This window comes from Falco rusticolus, chromosome 6, assembly GCF_015220075.1.
Source record: "Falco rusticolus isolate bFalRus1 chromosome 6, bFalRus1.pri, whole genome shotgun sequence".
Taxonomy (NCBI): Eukaryota; Metazoa; Chordata; class Aves; order Falconiformes; family Falconidae; genus Falco; species Falco rusticolus.
The window spans coordinates 31,530,433-31,549,112 of record NC_051192.1 but is presented as its reverse complement, the minus strand read 5'-3'; the positions used below and the strand labels follow the sequence as shown (position 1 = coordinate 31,549,112).

At 40.8% G+C, this 18,680-nt stretch overlaps 1 protein-coding gene across 2 annotated transcripts; it reads left to right on the top strand.

Moving 5' to 3' along the window:
- The first annotated feature begins 174 nt into the window (after positions 1 to 174).
- SERINC1 (serine incorporator 1) lies at positions 175 to 18,266 on the top strand. Of its 2 annotated transcripts, XM_037390785.1 has the most exons (11): positions 226 to 333; positions 5,232 to 5,260; positions 6,079 to 6,240; positions 7,649 to 7,842; positions 11,544 to 11,623; positions 11,815 to 11,952; positions 13,069 to 13,238; positions 13,365 to 13,455; positions 14,580 to 14,721; positions 14,830 to 15,060; positions 16,636 to 18,266. In XM_037390785.1, exons 3-11 carry the CDS (start codon positions 6,205 to 6,207, stop codon positions 16,772 to 16,774), a joined length of 1,221 nt encoding a protein of 406 aa, XP_037246682.1. In that variant the 5' UTR covers positions 226 to 333; positions 5,232 to 5,260; positions 6,079 to 6,204; the 3' UTR covers positions 16,775 to 18,266. The 2 variants fall into 2 exon arrangements, with proteins under 2 accessions (XP_037246681.1, XP_037246682.1); XM_037390784.1 differs by lacking the exon at positions 5,232 to 5,260 and having other exon boundaries at positions 175 to 333.
- The last annotated feature ends 414 nt before the right edge of the window (positions 18,267 to 18,680 follow it).

Here is an 18,680-nt window from a genome sequence, read left to right as displayed (position 1 = left end):
CCCAGCTTGCCGCAGCTGGGCGCTCCGGGCAGAGAAGCCCCTTCCCCAGCCACAAGCGCCGGCAGGACGCCCCCTGCCCGGGCCCGCCCCAGCGCACAGCGCTAGCCGCAGGCGCTCCGCGGAGCCGCCCCCGCCCCCTCCGCCGCCGCGTGCCTGCCTCCCGCCGGAAGTGACGCAGGCGCTGCCGTCAGAGCAGCCGGAAGCGCCGCGGGGAGCAGTAAACAAGCCCGCCGGGAGCCTGCGGCCGCCGCGCGTCCATCTTTGAGCAGCCGGAGCCCGAGCCCGCCGCGGACCATGGGCGGCGTCCTGGGCCTCTGCTCCATGGCGAGCTGGGTAAGGCGGGGCGGGCGGCGCGGTGGTTCCTTGCCCGTTGGAGGCCCCGAGCCTGGGCCTCGCCCGTCGCCTCCCTGGGCCTTTGTGTGCCAGGGGTGGGGGCGTTGGCGTCTGCGGCGGTGCCCTCCCGCCTCCTCAAGGGTGGGAAGGCTGCAGGCCCCCTCCCCGGTCCCAGCTGGGCTTTCTCCGCCGCGGGCCGCTGCTACTGCTGTTTCTCTAGGGCCGGGCTCCCTCCTCGGCAGGCTGGAGGCAGGCCCTGGGCCGGCCGCCGCGGTGGTCGGTCTGCCCTCTGGATCTTATCCCGGGGTCTCCAGGGGTCCTCCGGAGCGGTTTCACTGGGGAGCTTCGTACTCATTCAGGCAGGCCGGTCTGTCGCTCTGCTGGTTGCCGCTTAATCCGCGTTACTGTGTGGGAGTTACAGTGTCCACTGAAATTCCCCCCTCCCCAAATCTGTAAAAGGGGTCAGAATCTAGCTAAATTCTGAAGTTTCGCGTTTATTGCAGGAAAAAGAAAACCCGCGTGTTTCCCTGATACTAACGTTTGTATTTAATTCCTCTTTTCTTACGCCTTTGTCTTGAGCAGCTCCACCCTTTATAGCATCTTTGTCTTATCAAACCATCATTTCTCGCTGCACGGCAGTCTGGTGATGTGTCACCACCACGCTGAGCGTTGTCAGGTGACTTTTGTTAGTGGGAAACAGTAGTTTGAGATGGCTCTAAAACTGTTAACACTATGCAAATGCAGAAAAGCGGAGAAGTTGGTAGAGATCCTGCATCCTTTTTCAGTTGAGGCATTGCTGTCTTACCAAGTCTAGTCCCTATGCAAGTAGACATGATCAGGTGGATTGTGAATCTTTAGACATTTATCTTAAAATGCTAGTGGCATTGTGAAAACCTGAGATTTTTACACGAAAAACACTGCCATACTTGGATTAAATGAGATGACATATATTTAAACAGTTAATACACATAACTTGGTGGTCTAACAAAAAATTACATTGATTCAAGATCCTATTTTTTGTGTTATCAAAATACATGGACTTTGGTTCCCCTAGTGCAGAGTGATATTTAATTACAAATATGATATTTAGTTCTTTCATCTCCTGTACAAATTCTATAAAATTATCTTAGAATTTGTAAATTTGTATGAGCTAAGCTCCCAGATTGATATGCATGTAAATAAGTGACTAGGACACTGATAATATCTTGTTAATGAAGTACTGCCAGTGTTCCATTTTGCTTTAATTTGCATTTTAAACACTATTTGATGGATTAACCAGTTAGACTTTAATTACTAGTTGAGTATAGTTAACATTTTTAATTATTGTCAAATAGTGACAGTATAACTATAGGTTTTAATTCAAATAATTGAGTTAATATATACTGTATTTTCAAGTACATAAATAGCCTTTTTGGATAACTGGCTGGTGTTTGTAGTGCCTCAGTAATTCCTGTATACTTGCTCTTGAGTGTTTGTTTCTGTACAGAGAAATTCAGCCAATGGTCTTCTTCCAGATAAAATTATTTATACGAGCATGTAATCTTAGATTAAGTTGGATTTCCTGTGAGTACCCCCATCCCTTCCTTTAAAGTACCCAAACAAATTGGAGTGGCTTTTTTGTGTGTGTGTCTGGTTTTTTTATACTTATGGCTTTAAAGTGTTGATTTTCTTTCCAAATCTAAACCCACAGATAAGCAGCATTTAAAGCCTTTATGATAGTTCTTATAGGTGAAATCTGTCTGTACTGGTCTGAAAGGATATGTCACTATAAATGCCATTTGTGGCTCTGGAAGAAAAAAGCTGTGAGTGTGAGGCAGCAGGGGAACCAGATGTAGTGGAATTTGTGCTAGTGCAGGCTTTGTCACAGCTGGGAAAACTACTCTTTTGTCTGGGAAGACATTGCTGTGGGCATTGCTTCAGCTGTGTAGCTTGTCTGCAGGGCTGTGTGTTGTGCCATGCAGAGCTGCTCTGGGTAACTGACCTCAACATCTGGCCTCATACTTCTATTTCTTCTGGATTTTTTTCTGTGGTGTTACTGCTGGTTATAACTCTGCCCTACTATGTGCTGATCAGGCAGTGTTTCAGTTTAGTGTTTTTAAGGGCAAAGATGAGCCTGTCGGATGGTGGGAAAGCCTTATTAAAGGCACTGTCATCTCACCAAAAGTCTTCTAATTCTGATGACCTCGATTGGTCAGGCAGTGCCGTTTTCACTCTGCTGCATCTTGCCTCTGTTGCTCTGTTCTCTGAAGCAGCTCAGCTGCTGTTTTGCTCACTTTAATAGTCTCTATCAAGGCAAAAATTGATTGAATCTATTCCTTTAAGCATATGAGTAGGGATGATGTAGCTAAAACCTGAGTAGGCCCGGTGGGGGGCTTGGTGTTTTTGCAGATACTTAATTCAGTATATAATCATCTTTGCCCCATTAAGAAAATCACATTTGATGTGAAAAACCTGTTCTGTGTGCATCATGGTCAGTAACACTTGACTTTTCAGTGGGTTTGTAGGGTTTTCTCTCTCCTTTGTCCTGCAATATTCATCTTGTGTTCCTCCTGCAATTTCCACTGCCCTAGAGAATGAAGTGACTAGTTTAGCAGGCATGAATTAAATTGCCTGCTCCCAACTGGCTGCACACGGATGTGTGTGGGCCATCTTTTCTTATTTTGCCTCAGAGAACACCGAGCTGCTTATTTTTCTCAAAAATGTACAGGGATGTGACTTGGTTGGTAGGTACAAAATTTCCTAGATGTCAATAGATTAATGCAGTTGTAACTTAGTAACTGTTGTCCAAGCATCCTTACAAAAATAAGCTCAGAACTAATGCTCTCTGCATCTATGACTAAGCTGAGTTTCACCTGGGGAGTTAAGCTTTGATTTGTGTGGTGGTATGTGTCTGTTTGTACTGTAGTATGGGTTTTTTTTTTTGTAGGAGGCATGCTCTGAATTTGGGAAGTGGCACAAACTGTCCTTTTCCCTCTGCTACTAAACTCAGTTTCACGACCGGAATGTTCTTTGTTTTCTGTTCTTTTTGAAGACACTTGTCAGAAGTGTTTTTGCCAATAGTATAATATTATTTTGTTGGAATGGTATATATTTTATTCTGTCTTGCCAAAAGAAAGAGGGGCTCGGACTGCAATGTGATTCCTTGTAGAAGTGGTTGACTTCTACTGATAATTGATACTATTTATAGGTATCTCTTGTTCAGAGATGTACATGATTGCAGCTTTTTGGGGTTGTCACAGCATGATGAGCTGGTTTGGGGGCAAGATGTTTTAAAAGTTGTTCTTGAAGCTTGGACACTTAAATGAGGTATATTGCCTTGTTTGAGGTGGAGACAGCCATCTTTCAGCCACCTTTCAGCCACTGCAGGCCGCCTGTAGAAACATGTGTTCCTCTGTTCCCCTTGATGCAGTCAGGAGGAAACTGCTTGAATTATTTAGGTATTTAACAAACAACGCTGGGATTCACCAGAGAAGTGACTTCTACACCAGATGGACCTTGCACCAAATTTTCTGCAGCAGACGAGCCTAGGCTTATATTCTCCTCTGCCAAACTCAACCTTTTATTCAACAGTATCTTTAAAAATACTAATCCAGACAGAATTAGTTCAAGAAACTAATTTTTTGAAAGAGAATAGAAATATTCTTTAATAGAAAGGTTATTTGTGTGTGTAGAGGAAATAAGTGTAATACATTAGTACTATAAAATCCTGATGCACCCTGAGCCAATTTTTGTCATACATTACATGCTTACTAAGCAGTAAGTAGATACCCCTAATATAGTTGTTTGCAGTCATAGAACAGCCGGGAAGGATTGTCTGGGTCAAGTTTTCATGGAAAAGGGACCTAGATGACATGATCTAGCACCCTGCCCAATCAAATCTGAAAACTTCCAGTGAATGAGGACTCTTATCCTTGGGGAGGTTGTTGCAGTGACTGATTGTTCTCACTGTAAAAAATGGTTTTATTACATTGAGATGAAACCTCTTCAGGAATCAACACTTCCATACTCTGTGCTATAATGATACTGAGTGGAAGAGGAGGTAAAAAAGGGCAATATAATACCTTTTACATACTGAAATAGTTGTAATGAGGGTCTACTTAATTTCACTTCTCTAGCAAGACAAATTTAATAGTGAAGTTTGCTAATGTAAAGATGATTCTGTAGCATAGTGGAGTGAAAATTCTTGATGCCTCCATCTTCGGAAAGGAACACAAGTACAAAACTAAAACAAGGAAATTATTTAAAAGACCAAATTTGGGAGTCCAGTGTGTGCGTCTGGTTGAACCTGTAAGAACTGAAAATCTGAGCCTTTTCCTGAGGGCTTCTCAGGAAGCTGCTGGCAGTGTTGTGGCAATGTCTGCTTTTCCCTGCAAGCCCAGGGGCCTTTGTTAGCAGCAGACTGCTGGCATTTTTGTTTGTCATACCACTAAACTTCTAAGAACTTTCTGACACATGCCAGTCATACTGGATGATTGACATGCACTGGTCATGGCCGTATAATTAGTCATGTTCTTATGTGACTGGTTTGGTGTTTTTCTTGTGGTACTGAATACCTGTGGCTTTTGTCACTTGGCGGAGGTGTCCCTGCATATGTGCTGGGGGAGAAGCTGGGTTTTACCCACCATTCATTTTCTTTGTCAGAGGTTGCATGTAGCTCAGATAGGGCAGCACTCACTTGGTAGCTACAAACCGTAGCTGAAAAATGCATGGCCTCCAAAACTCAGCTGTTAATTGCTCACCGGGATTTCTCATGTCTTCTAGGCAAAATAATTTAATTGTAAATTAAGAAAAAAAACCAAAACAAAACCCCTAAAACGTTTTGATTGTACTTTTCCTCTTTTGGCTTCTACTTACTTGTGGAACCTTGCCCTTCTTCCGATTCCTGAATTGTTGCTCAGCAAGCAGCAGAAAATTGCAAAGGGGTGAGGTACGTTTCCTGCTCCCCCAGCCTTGGTGAAATAGCACTATTTGCTCCCTTTCCTTCTTTCCACAGTTTTGTCTTTAGGAATTAAAGATCGGTAATTTTTGTCCTGTTTTTTTCCCTTGTAATATTACAACTGCACAGCTTTCCTGTCCGCTCTTGCTGTTGGTGTTTGATAGCAACAATAATGCGTGTACTATGTGTTCAATATGTTCTTGTGGTTCCTAACTTCTACGTTGCATTAGTTAATTTTACCAGCTAACAGAATTATGTGATATGTGAGTAGCTGCTAAATACACAATAATTCGCAACCTAAGATTTAGGCTATTTCGCCTTTTGTTTGTGCTTCAGCAATGTCAATGGCCCCAGTGAGGATTGTGGGCCAACTCTGCCAGATGCTGAAAGTGTACATAGATGGCAGGTCTGCTCAGATCTTTTTTTCTGCAGTGTATTTATTTAGTCTCTGCAGCTGTGGGAGGATGTAGTTGTTAACAAAAAGCAGCCCTTGCATCTCATGTAGCTGAAATGAAATAAAATTCAAGAGAATAAAGTCTGAATTCAGCGTTTATCTTCTTTGAATGGATATATGATTACTTTTGACACAGCACTAATTTCACTGGACAGCGGTGCATTATGAAGCGCTGCCAGGATTGTTAGGGTGCTCTGTAATGTGTTGCAGTGACTTAGCCTACGCTAGTGATGGAATGCGTGAGATGAGTCATTTCCCATCATAATTTCTGATGATCTGTGCAGCCTAATTAAATATTGAAATCTAGCAATGCAAAACTCTTTAAAGTTGTTGTTTTATGTTCTGTCTCTGTCAGATACCATGCTTATGTGGAAGTGCCCCGTGCCTGCTCTGCCGATGCTGCCCCAGTGGAAACAACTCCACCATAACACGGCTGATTTATGCATTCTTTTTACTTCTTGGCGTGAGTGTTGCCTGTGTGATGTTAATACCAGGCATGGAAGAGCAGCTGAAGAAGGTCAGGTTACTTCTTTGCTAACATGTTTGGTAGAATGACTGTTACAGATAATGGTAAATGGCATCTTGAAAGCATGGGTTTTATTTGGAAATAGGTAATTAGGCTGCTACCTGTGCTTCACAGTCACTGTTAATTTGATTGTAGGTGAAATAAACAAAGAACTTGTGGGACAGTCAATGCATAGGTGAAAAACACTATCGAGAATAAAGTTTCATCTCTTGTTTAGTAGCTCAGAGCAGAAAAAAGAAAATCTTGTATCAAAAAGAAAATGTAATTTATGTATGTGGAGTTTTATATATTATTGAGATGCTTTTATTTGTGGTACTTGACTGACTTTGAATGCTGTTAATAAAAGAAAAAATTAGCCACAATCTAAGATTTCTTCTAATGTCATTGTGCTTTACTAATTAAAATTCTATTTTAAGGTCTGCAAATGTGTAACAAAAATATTTTTCACTAATGATACTAGCATATTTTTCCCGAAGGAAATTGGGAAGTGCTTGTAGGATTTTACAGTTTATTAGTTATATGAAGATATGGTAGTGCAGGAGTTACTGTTTTACATAATGTACAGTATAAATTACAGAGTGATTATTTGAGTTATGAGTGAGCTTGTGGGTTCACTGAAGTTGGCTTGCACATGCTTTTTTTTCTGTTAGTCTTCATTTTGTTATCTTTAATTTTTTGTCTAGCAGGTAATAACTTCTGTTAGGCATGCTTTTGAATTTCTTACCCCCAAATGATTGATCTGTAAATTTTTATTTCTGTGTGATATAGTAACCAGATGAGAGCTTCAGTGAGAGCATGTTAGTCACCTAGGAAAGAAAATTGCAGCCTTCTGGAGTATGATTTGATTTCAGAAAGATACTGCTCATGTTCTGGTAGTGAATGCAAAGGGTAATCTTAGCTGTTTCATTTGGAAGTTACAAATACTTCTAATTGATGGTGATGTACTTTTTGGGAGAGGCTGTTTCTGTTTTAAAGAGATGTAAGCAGGCTGCCTTCTATGTCATGAACCTGACAGTACCTGTCAAGTCATATTTACCAAATACCAGAGCTTTTCTTTATCTCCTGATTCAGATCTACAAGTGAAAACTGCATTTCTTGGAGAAGTTCCAAAATTTTTAATAATAAAAACCCCACCCCACTGTTATTAAGATAGATATAGATTCCCTGAGTGCCCCCTCCCCCCCCAGTTTGCCTATGCCAGATTATTTTCCTTGAATGTGTTTAATATTCTAGTTGGACTGTAACTAACAATACAGCCATTCAGTATCATATTTTCTAGCAATGTTTATAGTCGCATAGTTTTACAATAGTAATGAATTGCATATTAATAAATTGCTAAGATGTATTTACTCACAGGAGGCCTTCTATAGATTCCTGAAGTATCTTGTATTTATCACAGATTCCTGGGTTTTGTGATGGAGGGATGGGAACAACTATTCCTGGTGTGCGCGGCCACGTGAATTGCGATGTACTAGTTGGTTATAAAGCTGTGTACCGTGTGTGCTTTGGTATGGCCATGTTCTTCCTTCTGTTCTCCTTGTTGATGATCAAAGTGAAGAGCAGCAATGACCCAAGAGCAGCAGTGCACAACGGGTAAGATACGGAAATGAGAACTGAGATGAGCAGTGGGTGCGTATGAGATACAGCTACCGTAAAATAAAGCTTGTGGCTGAGCATGCTGGTCAAATTGATGATTCCACAAATGACAAATTTCATAGTAGCTAGAGGAGTGTAGTTGCAGCAGAGGGCGTTCAAAGTTATTAGAGTTCTTAGACATGGCAGATTAATTTTTTTAAGAGGAAAAGATATACATGGCTGTCATTTCTCAGAGCCTGAATTGTGACAATAGATAATATGTCCAGAGGTTTTCCAAGATTAGAGATTCTGCTTTTGCCCGAAATGACAAAATTCAGAGATGAATAATGGTCCTAAGTTTCATTCCACTGAGATTTTTTTCAACAAATAGAAAGATTAACAAACCTCACCTGTCCTCTAGGAATTACATTCCTCTTAACTTTGATGTTTGTAAGGACTACTTGCTCTTTTCTGAACAGTTTTATTTTAAAGACTATAATAGATACATCTATATAAAAAACATATTTCTTCCCACTCTGCTGTCTTTTCTTTGGTCTCCCCTCTGCATAAAGAAGAGTGAGTTATGTATTTAGTTCCTGAGCTTCCCAGTACCCAAAATTTTTTCTTCTGTATTTCATTATAGTTAGGATTATCAGATGGAAAATAACAGTGAAATTTCAGCTTGTGTCTTGACACAAGTGGTAGTTTTCATCCAGGCTCAGCCTATGTGTAACGTAGCTTCTTGAACCAGGGGGATGTAAATATTTGTGATAGGGCATGGCACTAAAAAGCTTAAAACCATTTATGGTGCGTAGTCTTGGTGGTCATAGTGATTGCTTTAGACTACTGCTTTTTCAGGATGAGTATATTTAATGGAAGCTACGAACAGCTAAGCCATAAAAATGAAGAAGTAATTTTATTTTATATTCAGTGTTGTAAGATGAAACATTTCTAGCATAAAATGAGAAAAAACTTCAAATTAAGATGTGTTAGCAGCAGTAACTTAGTTCAGCCTTTCCTTCTGCCCTGCTTTGTACAGGGGAGCATACTTCTTACAAGCAAGAAGAAAATGGTTCAGGCACATTCTGTATCAACACTTTTTTTTTTTTTAAAAAAAACAAACCAAACAATAAAATGTATCTTTCACATGATATGGAATCTTTTTACTTAAAACCACTTCTTCAGTGTTTGGGGATCTTCTTGATAACCTGAAGTTGTGCTCTCCAGTCCAGATTTTGGTGCTATTTATGCAACGCATAGCAGTTTACTTTTCTTAGGCAATCTAGTGTCAGCACTAGGAAAGGAAAAATGATACTTGTTAACTGTTACTGGTAAAATATTTAGTAATTCCAACACTTCCATAATAGCTAGTTGCTTCAGTAGTATGTATTACAGATAGCTTTATGAAAACAATGGCTTTTGATTTTTAAAATTGTCTATATTTACTAGTACTTTGCAATATAATCTTTGTCAGTGATTTGAAATAGTCAGAATGTTAAGAGTTTTCCATGTATCTGTACTAACTTTTTCATACTTGCATGCAAGTTAAACCCGGCGGTATGGTCCAGTGCCAGTGTTCACCTTCTTTGCTTTCGTAACAGAAGTCAAAGTGGTTTCTTGCCTCAGGTTAATAATAATAGAACAACTTGGTTACAATGTATTCACAGGATTGTTGCTGGCTTGCACGGCATGCATAGCAGCTGTAGGTGTTACTTCAGATGAGTATGGTTTTCAGCAGTCATGCACAGTATCTGGGTAGTGTTAAGATCTCCTAAAAAAGTCTGGAATTAGATGAAACTTATACAGGCTTGAACCTGTTCTTATTTCTATAATTGAGAATTACATTGATTTTTTTAAAAAGATTTTCCACATGTGAATTCAAAAACTAGTTTTAGTGGGGTATGTATTAAACAGTAAACGTTGTATAAGGTAATTCAACTTTCAAACTTACTTTAGTCACTTCTCTGTATCCCAGTGAACTTGTCCATTTTTCCCATATTCTGCATTTCGGTCATCTTGCGTAGTACCTCTCCACGCAATTGGAATTTATTCCTCTGATCACCATCACCTAATTGTAATAGCCAGAAGGAGATTAAATTTGTTCGAAGTGCAGGAAAGAATGGGAAGGCATAGAAAACTTGAAAACCATCCAAGTGTTTGATGTTGTGGGAATGTGGTACATGTCTTTGTGCTATATACAGTTTTGAAGTACATGTAGTAGTAGATGGTGCCTATGTTGGAGCTGCCTGTCGCACTGCTCAGAAAAAATGATCTTCACCTCCTTATAGGTTTGTTGGCATAACTACTTGATTTGGAGTTCCCTATGCAGGGTATATCTGTAAACAGTCTGTGTTTGGGGTGGGTTTGGTGAATCTGTGGTGGAAGATACTTTCTGGTCTGCTTTCTAGGAAACATCTGAGCTGTTTTGTGCATGGGTGCGTATCTGTTGTGGTTTAACTCCAGCTGGTAACTAAGCACCATGCAGCTGCTTGCTCAGTGCCCCCCCCCCCCCCGGAGGAATGGGGAGGAGAATCAGGAAGGAATGTAAAACTCAAGGGTTAAGAACAACTTAATAATTGAAATAAAACAACAACAGTAACAATAATAATGAAAAGGAGGAGAAGGGGAGAGGAACAAAATCCAAAGGGAAGGGAGAAAAGAAAACAAGTGATGATGTAGTTGCTCACCACCTGCTGACCAATGCCCAGCAAGTCCCCAAGCAGAGACTGACAGGCCCTGGCCAGCTGCCCCCAGTTTATATACTGAGCAGGATCTTTTGTGGTATGGAATACCCCTTTGGCTAGTTCAGGTCAGCTGTCCTGGCTGTGTCCCCTCCCCAGTTTCTTGTGCCCCTCCAGCCTTCTCACTGGAGGGCCCAAAAAACTGAAGAGTCCTTGACTTAGTATAAACATTACCTAGCAACAACTAAAAACATCAGTGTGTTATCAACATTATTCTCACACCAAATCCAAGGGACAGCACTGTACCAGCTACTAAGAAGAAAATTAACCCAGCTGAAACCAGGATAATATCTTTTACTGGGGGAAAAAATAATCCAATGCTACTGTACTGGAATAGGTCTTATAGGGCCTTAGAATTTGACTGTGTCCTTTCTGTGAAGGATAAATCCTTTGCTTTTGTTGTGATAAACCCTTTTCAGATGTAGGCCTAAAGAGTCTGAAGTTAAGTGGGAAGAATCCAGACTTTTGTACCTCTCTTTCTTGTAGAAAACAAATCAAGACTGATAGAGAACTCCAGCATAATGTTTTCTGTCATTGTAGGCACCAACCAGATCTTCTCCCTTTTTGGTTTTGGTATTAAAATCAGGTAGGGTTTTTTTAAACACATTTTTCTGATATGCAGGCAGTTCCATAATCTCACTGCTCTAGTTTAAAACCTTTGTTAAAAAACCCCACAACTCACAATTATATTCTACCCTGGCTTCAATTTTAATAAGTGAGTGAGATATCTCTGGGAAATGTGTCAAACTGTGTCAGTCTAGCATATTTTAAGCATAATTTTCTGGAGAAAACTCTTGGGCAGATAAAATGAGATTTTTATCTTATTTCTAAAGAAGCGAGTTAAGAATGAGTGAATGAAAAACAGCTTTAAAAGATGTTAACTTAGTGTACTTTAAAGTTTTTGTGAATTGGATCAGACTTCAGCAGTTGCCTGACTTTTTTTCTTTTACTTTTTCCTCCTCTTCACCGCACCTTTAGATTCTGGTTCTTTAAATTTGCAACAGCACTTGCAATTAGTGTTGGAGCTTTCTTCATACCAGAGGGACCATTTACAACAGGTAAGGGAGTATTTTCTTCCACTGTATAATGGTGCACTCATAACTGGTTTTAAAACAAAACTAAGTGCATCCTGATGTTTTATAGTTTTAATTGTAGCTGTGTCGCTATAGCACTTTTCTGTGTTCAGGAACATTAAGACAGGGTGGTAATTTATCTATGTTTTTTAGCTGATTTTTTCTTTCTCTTTTAGTGTGGTTTTACGTAGGTATGGCTGGAGCATTCTGCTTTATTCTTATACAGCTGGTCTTGCTTATTGACTTTGCCCACTCCTGGAATGAGTCTTGGGTTGAAAAAATGGAGGAAGGAAACTCAAGATGCTGGTATGCAGGTAAAGGACTGTACTACAGTAAAGTTTCAATTTTCGTTGTGCATTACTTTTAAGTAATTCACTGAGTAGTGCATTTTACCAGAGTGCAGAAAGGCTGCTTCATGCTTAAGTATCATTTTCTCAGGTGGTGTAGTTCAGCTCTGTTGTCTTGCTGTCCTTTTGATGTCCGGTAAGGGTGGGTAGGGAGAGGGGCAGCAGCCTCTGAGTAGTAAGATCTGACCCCTGGGAGCAGGGCATCAGTTTGTGGTAGCAGAGGAGTGGCAATTGTAGGGTTTTGTTTTTGCTTTCTTTTTTAGCTGCAGGTTTTGTTACACTTCTTGCTGATTAAAACTGAACCAGCCTTATAATGCTTCACAATGAGCATAAGCATCTCAAATAATTGTTTTTTCTTTCTGTCTGCTGGTCAGTCGTTCATGAAAGGTATATACCAGGGGCCCTCAAACTTTTTAAACAGGGGGCCAGTGCACGGATGAAGGGGGGGCAGGGTGTGTGTGTGCTGTAAATACCGGAGGCCGGATTGAGGACCCTGGGGGGCCGGCTGGATCCGGCCCGTGGGCCGTAATTTGAGTTGAGGACCCCTGGTATATACTGAGTGAAAGGCCAAGATAGTGAGGGAGAGTACAAGTAATCTCACTGGAGAAACGGTATGTTAATTTTAATAAAGCATTTCAGATGTGATAATTTAGGTGTTTCAAAAGACAGTGCAGCCTGTCACTGCGTAATGGCCACTTCACTCTTCAATGTTTTTAATAAGTTGGAATTTGGAAATAAGATTGTTTTTTCACTTTTATTGGAGAAGTAGTTCTTTAGTTTCTTGTTTAAGCTTTTAGCCAAAGTGTATGTAGTACAGCTGTATTCCTTCATACTTGCTGCCCTTTGTTTCTGTTAGAGCACTGGAGAATCAGGTATGGCTTCAGAGTTCCTGTTTATTGTGTTCTTTTTTTAACACCTCAGACTATAGAGAAGAACATACTTCCTTTAGATTTCAGTACCCAGAGCTGCTCTCTAATCATCATTGTATACTGTATACAAAACCTGATAACTATGCAATATTATTTCTATTTTAATAACTCCATTATTAACCAGTTTAACTCTGGTTTTTGTCTCTCTTCACAGCTTTGCTGTCAGCTACAGCTGTCAATTATCTGCTGTCCCTAGTAGCTATTGTCTTGTTCTACGTTTATTACACTCATCCAGAAGGTTGTTCTGAAAACAAGACGTTCATCAGTGTTAATATGCTGCTGTGTATTGGTGCTTCTGTAATGTCAATTCTGCCGAAGATTCAGGTACAGTTTTAATTTTTTTACCTTTTAGGGATTTTTTTTTGTGTTACCAAGTCGCAGAAACCTGTAATATAATTGTGCTGGAGACTTAATTGCCTAACTTTGCTGTTTCATGGCTACTTTGTATAGGAATCTCAGCCAAGATCTGGTTTGCTGCAGTCTTCTGTGATCACAATTTATACGATGTATTTGACTTGGTCAGCTATGACCAATGAACCAGGTAAGTGTAGCAGCAGTATATGGCTTTTTGGGTAACCAGTTCAGCAGTAAATTGTGCCTTCACCTTTTTGCAAGGCCGTGTTAGAGCAAGGTACTACAATGCATGCAAGTTATAGGCAGGATTCATTAGTTTCTGTACTTTCCCCTGACCCCAAATTTCTGTAATAATACTGAAGAAATAGTTCTTGCAAAGATAACATGTTTTTCACTTGCTTTTGTTTATCATATGGAAGAATTTCTACCTATTATTGGCAGGATTGCAGTATTCTAAATCTTAGATTTTGCAGATTACTGGAACTTTTCCAAGCTGTCTGTAAGGTTCATCTCCCTATCAGGTTTCTTACCTGGTGACTGAGATTTACTGATTATGTTTTTCCAAACTGAGGATTTTAAAAAATGTATCAAGAAATGTCTTCAATGTTTCTTGTGTCTGAAAACAGCTGAGCATCTGGGGAGGGGGGCAGAATCAATCCAGAAATTCTGGTGATTAAAATAAACTGCTAAATATGATTTTGGTGTCTTTAATTTGGGTCTCTGTCCCTTTTATCTTAATCATGGACAATCTTTGATGCTGCTGTGTAACAGCATATGTATGAGTCATGTGTAATTCCTGCAGTAATTATGAGGAGGTAAGATTGTCTGCTGCTTTCAACTGTTCCATCTGTGCTATCTGTGGATGCTGTGGGTTGGGAACTGTTGATAATATGAAACTGACTTTGTAGCATTCTTTTCCAACTCTTGAGATGACTGTGGTACCCCATCTATAAAGTATGTGTTTGTCAAACTTGTTTTCTAGTGGTAAAATTTCTGAAGCTTAATATGCAGAGCATTTTTATTTTATTGCATCTAATTCCATTAGATGGAACAGTAAAGCAGTTGATGCATATCTTATATAAGTTTTAAATCCTTCTGTCTGCTCAAGAGACAAATTTTTATGCCACATACTGTCATTTGCCTGCTTTAGAGAGACTCAGTAGGCTAAAACTAGACTCAAAGCATTTGTACTTCAAGACTGTCACGGTCACCAAGTTCCTTTCTATTACCATGCATTCAGTGTGGAAATGTAGTATTCGGTATCTGTTTTGTTCTTGCTTTTTGTAAGTTCTAATGTATTTCCCCCCCCAGATAGGCACTGTAACCCGAGTTTGCTGAGCATCATTGGTTACAACAGCACCACCATTCCAACCCAAGGTCAGGTAGTTCAGTGGTGGGATGCACAAGGAATTGTAGGACTGGTTTTGTTTTTGCTCTGTGTTCTCTATTCTAGGTAAGATTCCTTTAAAAAATTCCTATTAATTTGTATTACTTCTCATTGTCAGATACTAAACTGTATTTATTTGGGTAACTGTACTGTGTCCTTTCCTGTCAAATACAGCATCCGAACATCCAACAACAGCCAAGTTAACAAGCTGATGTTGACCAGTGATGAATCCACACTGATAGAGGATGGAATGCCCAGGAGTGATGGCTCCCTTGATGATGGAGATGATGTTCACCGAGCCATAGATAACGAGAGGGATGGAGTTACTTACAGTTACTCCTTCTTTCATTTCATGCTTTTCCTGGCATCACTGTATATCATGATGACGCTTACCAACTGGTACAGGTATTTATGTTTGATAATATATTGTGCTAATAATGGGCATACAAGGTGCAGTCTTTTGCTGGACAAGGTAGTATAACTTGTGTGCTGTGAGGAACGTAGGTCTTAATTGGGACTTCTCAAGAGAAGTATACTGTTTGATCTATACTAAATTAATTGTATTTGAAAATTGGAGTAGCAAGCCTTGTTCACAAGTGCCTTTCATGTTTTCTAGGATAATTCTCATGATTCACTGGACTGCTGAAATGTGTCTTGCTGAAGTGAATAGGATAGAGGCTTAAATTCTGTAGTGAGTAAAATAGTAAACACCAGGCCTATGTCTGATACAGAGAGCCAGAAAAAGGAGAGATAGGACACGTTACATCAGCAAGTCAAGGGAGAGGTGATTCTTCCCATCTACTTGGTTCTGGTGACACCACACCTGGAGTGTTGGGTCCAGTTCTGGGTCCCCAGTATGAGAGGGGCATGGACATATCGGAGAGAGTCCAGCAAAGGGCCGTAAAGATGGTGAAGGGACTGGAACATCTGTTATATGAGGAGAGGCACAGAGCTGTGACTGCTCAGCCTGGAGAAGAGAAGGCTTATGGGAGGATCTTACCAATGTATGTAAATACCTGAAGGGAGGGTGCAGAGAGCACAGAGCCAGGCTCTTTGCAGTGGTGCCCAGTGACAGGCCCAGAGGCGGTGGGCACACGCTGAAGCACAGAGATTTCCTCTGAACATCAGAAAATACATTGTCATTCTAAGGGTGACTCCTGAGCCCTGACACAGGTTGCCAGAGAGGTTGTGGAGTCTTCATCCTTGGAGGTGCTCAAAAGCTGTCTGGGCACAGTCCTGGTTAGCTGGCCGTAGGTGTCCCTGCTTGAGCAGGGAGGTTGGACCAGATGACCTTCAGAGGGCCCTTCCAACCTCAGTCATTCTGTGATGGAGTCTGGTGGAAGGGGATTATGTCGTCTGCTCACTGAAAAAATCCTCACAATAAAATAAACCTCCTCTGTGTGAATTGTTACTAGGTTAGCAGCTTGAGCAGGTGTTCTTCAGAATTTAAAAATATAAATTATGGTCTCTAATAATTTGTTAAAGGACAATTTGTATCAAAACAGCACCATAAGAAAGGTCCTTCCTTCAAAAGTAGCTCTTAACAGATAGTCCTGCTGTGGATTTGATTTGTGGCCCTGTCTGGGTCAATATGGTATCAAGATTATTAATTATTCAGGGTGGTGTCTGTTGGCAAGGTAAAATGCATTATTTGTATCTATAAATGCTGTCTACTTCCTGCCTTTCCACAGATTTGTTTAGTGATTCCTTGTAATTATTTCTGCTTCTTGACAGCTTCTCTTAATAAATATTTTTTGGGCTGCTGTTTCTTTCCACTTTCCTGTGACACTAGCTTACAAATGGTGTTCTTGTACAGATTGGTGTGAACTGCCTGGAAGAAGAAGGGCAGAGATGTTCTTTGAGGTGTCGAGCTGAAGTGAAAATGATCTGCTGTGAAAACAGTGTTGGAAAGTGGCTTACTACACAAGTATGTCATACTGAAAAAATCGCAAGTTATGTTTTTTTCCCTTTCTTTCACAGTCCGGATTCTTCTTATGAGACTATGACCAGCAAGTGGCCATCTGTCTGGGTGAAGATATCTTCCAGCTGGATTGGCATTGTGCTGTACGTGTGGACACTGGTTGCTCCGCTGGTTCTTACAAACCGTGACTTTGACTAAGCTGTGCTGCTCTCTAGGGAGACTGTGTTAGCTTGACCGTGTCTTTGAAACAAACAGTATTCCAATTAATAGTGCAGTTGTAAATACGTGCGCGTGTGTGCTATCCATGGAGTATACCCTGCTTTATTCTGCATGATTACCTTGAATCATGTCTTTTGTCATTTCACTAAATGACTTTTTCTAGCTGAGCTCAGTGACAATTGCTATAGTGATGGTTTTCATAGGATTACTCCTAGATCAAGTGCTTCGGGAGCATTAGATGTAAGGTCTTTTTGAAGTAGGGTCTTTTTCCCCTCAATTGCATTAAATAGTTGTAGGAAAAAGTGCAAGTGCTAGTTAGGGTAACAAAACAGTATTAGATCAGGCTTTGCGAGCAAAGGAGGGGCTGCCTTTGATGATCTCTGTTGCCTTGATTCCAAAGTGAGTCTTGAGTAAGCATTGTTAGACTCAAGATCCTCCTGTGTGCTGGAGTTTCCTGGACATCTTGCAGCAGCCTGGCACAAACAGCCCAACACTTTCCCGTACTGAGGGCAGCAGTACCTTTAGCGCAGACGGTAAATGGAGTAACTTGCACCTGGAGCTGCAGAGGAACAGATGCTTTCCGCGGTGCCGTTGGGTCTGATGTGTCCCATTGCAGGCTGGAGGTCAGACACCCTGGGGAAAAACATCCTGGTATCAGATGCTCAGAAGCATGTTTTTAAGGCACCTGTTTACAATGTGCATCTATGGCTTTCTTTTTTTTTTTTTAAAGTAGTGTAAATGGGATAGTTGTGCTGTAATTTATCGCTGTTTTGTGTACCACTTTCTTCTTGGCTAAGCTACAATCACCGAGTTTGCGAGGAGCTGAGTGATGAAAACTCTGTAAGCCCTTTAGAGGAAATTTTTAGGTATTATGGTTAAAGTTGAGGAAGAGGGATGCTGAAATTACAGTAACTAAAGGAGGCTTGCATTGACAGGCTTCAACAGAAGTGTTTCTTAATATATTTGGGGCTCTGAATTTTGAAATCTTCTAATGTATTAGGTATTTTGCTGCTTGTCCATTGCCAGGGATGGATTTGGGCCTAGGAAGTCTGAGTCTAGGCATGAGGAAAGACATTAATTGGTTTGGTTAAACCACTGTATACTTCATGTGCAGTTATGAAATCTTACATGCTTTTGTGCTTGCTGCTTTGTAATTGAAGTAGGTAAGCTGCATTATTTATCTCTCTCTCTTACTTGCTACAACTTGAGACTAGAGCAGCCTGACTGGGAGTGACCCTGAAGCCTTCAGCAGATGTCATGCTGATCTGTTATCGTGGTGTTTAGACTGTTACTTCCTGTTGCTAATTGGTCTCGAAGCTTTTATTTTAATTAAGTAACTAAACACTGACACTTACTGCGGAAGTCTGGCATGTCAGTCAAGCTTGAGACTGTAATGGAAGGATTAGTAAAGGCTTGTAATAATTTGGAATATGTTGTTACCTTATTAATAAATAAATTTGGATGAAGAATTCCTGTGACTTTTGATGTCTCATACTGCTGCCAGACATGGATAGCGTGTGGTTTGGTGTTGTATTCTTATGCCCTGCTCCTAGGATGTTTTATAGTGCTTGTCACCTGAGACGTAACAGCTGACTGGGCCGCAGACACAACTCCTGCCTCTTTGGGAGATCACGTGTAACCCCTGGCGTGAAGTTTTCTAATGGTTCTTTTCTCTCTGTGCCCTTTGCAGTGATCTCTCTGGAAACACAAACGTGCTTTGCTCTTGTAGCTGCATTCCTGCTTCCACCTGCTGCTGCACTGGATCACACCGGTGTCTGTTCAGTGGGGGTAGAACACCCCAACACCAGCTGTACCACAGCAGCTCCTGTATCCTGTAACTAATCACTGGTCCACTGAATTAGGAAGCTGAACAGACAGCTGGCGA

Coding starts and splice junctions, on each gene's coding strand:
- SERINC1 (XM_037390784.1), top strand. CDS start 295: ATGGGCGGCGTCCTGGGCCTCTGCTCCATGGCGAGCTGG. Junction 6,241..7,648: donor TGGAAGAGCAGCTGAAGAAG/GTCAGGTTACTT, acceptor TATTTATCACAG/ATTCCTGGGTTTTGTGATGG. Junction 15,061..16,635: donor ACGCTTACCAACTGGTACAG/GTATTTATGTTT, acceptor TTTCTTTCACAG/TCCGGATTCTTCTTATGAGA.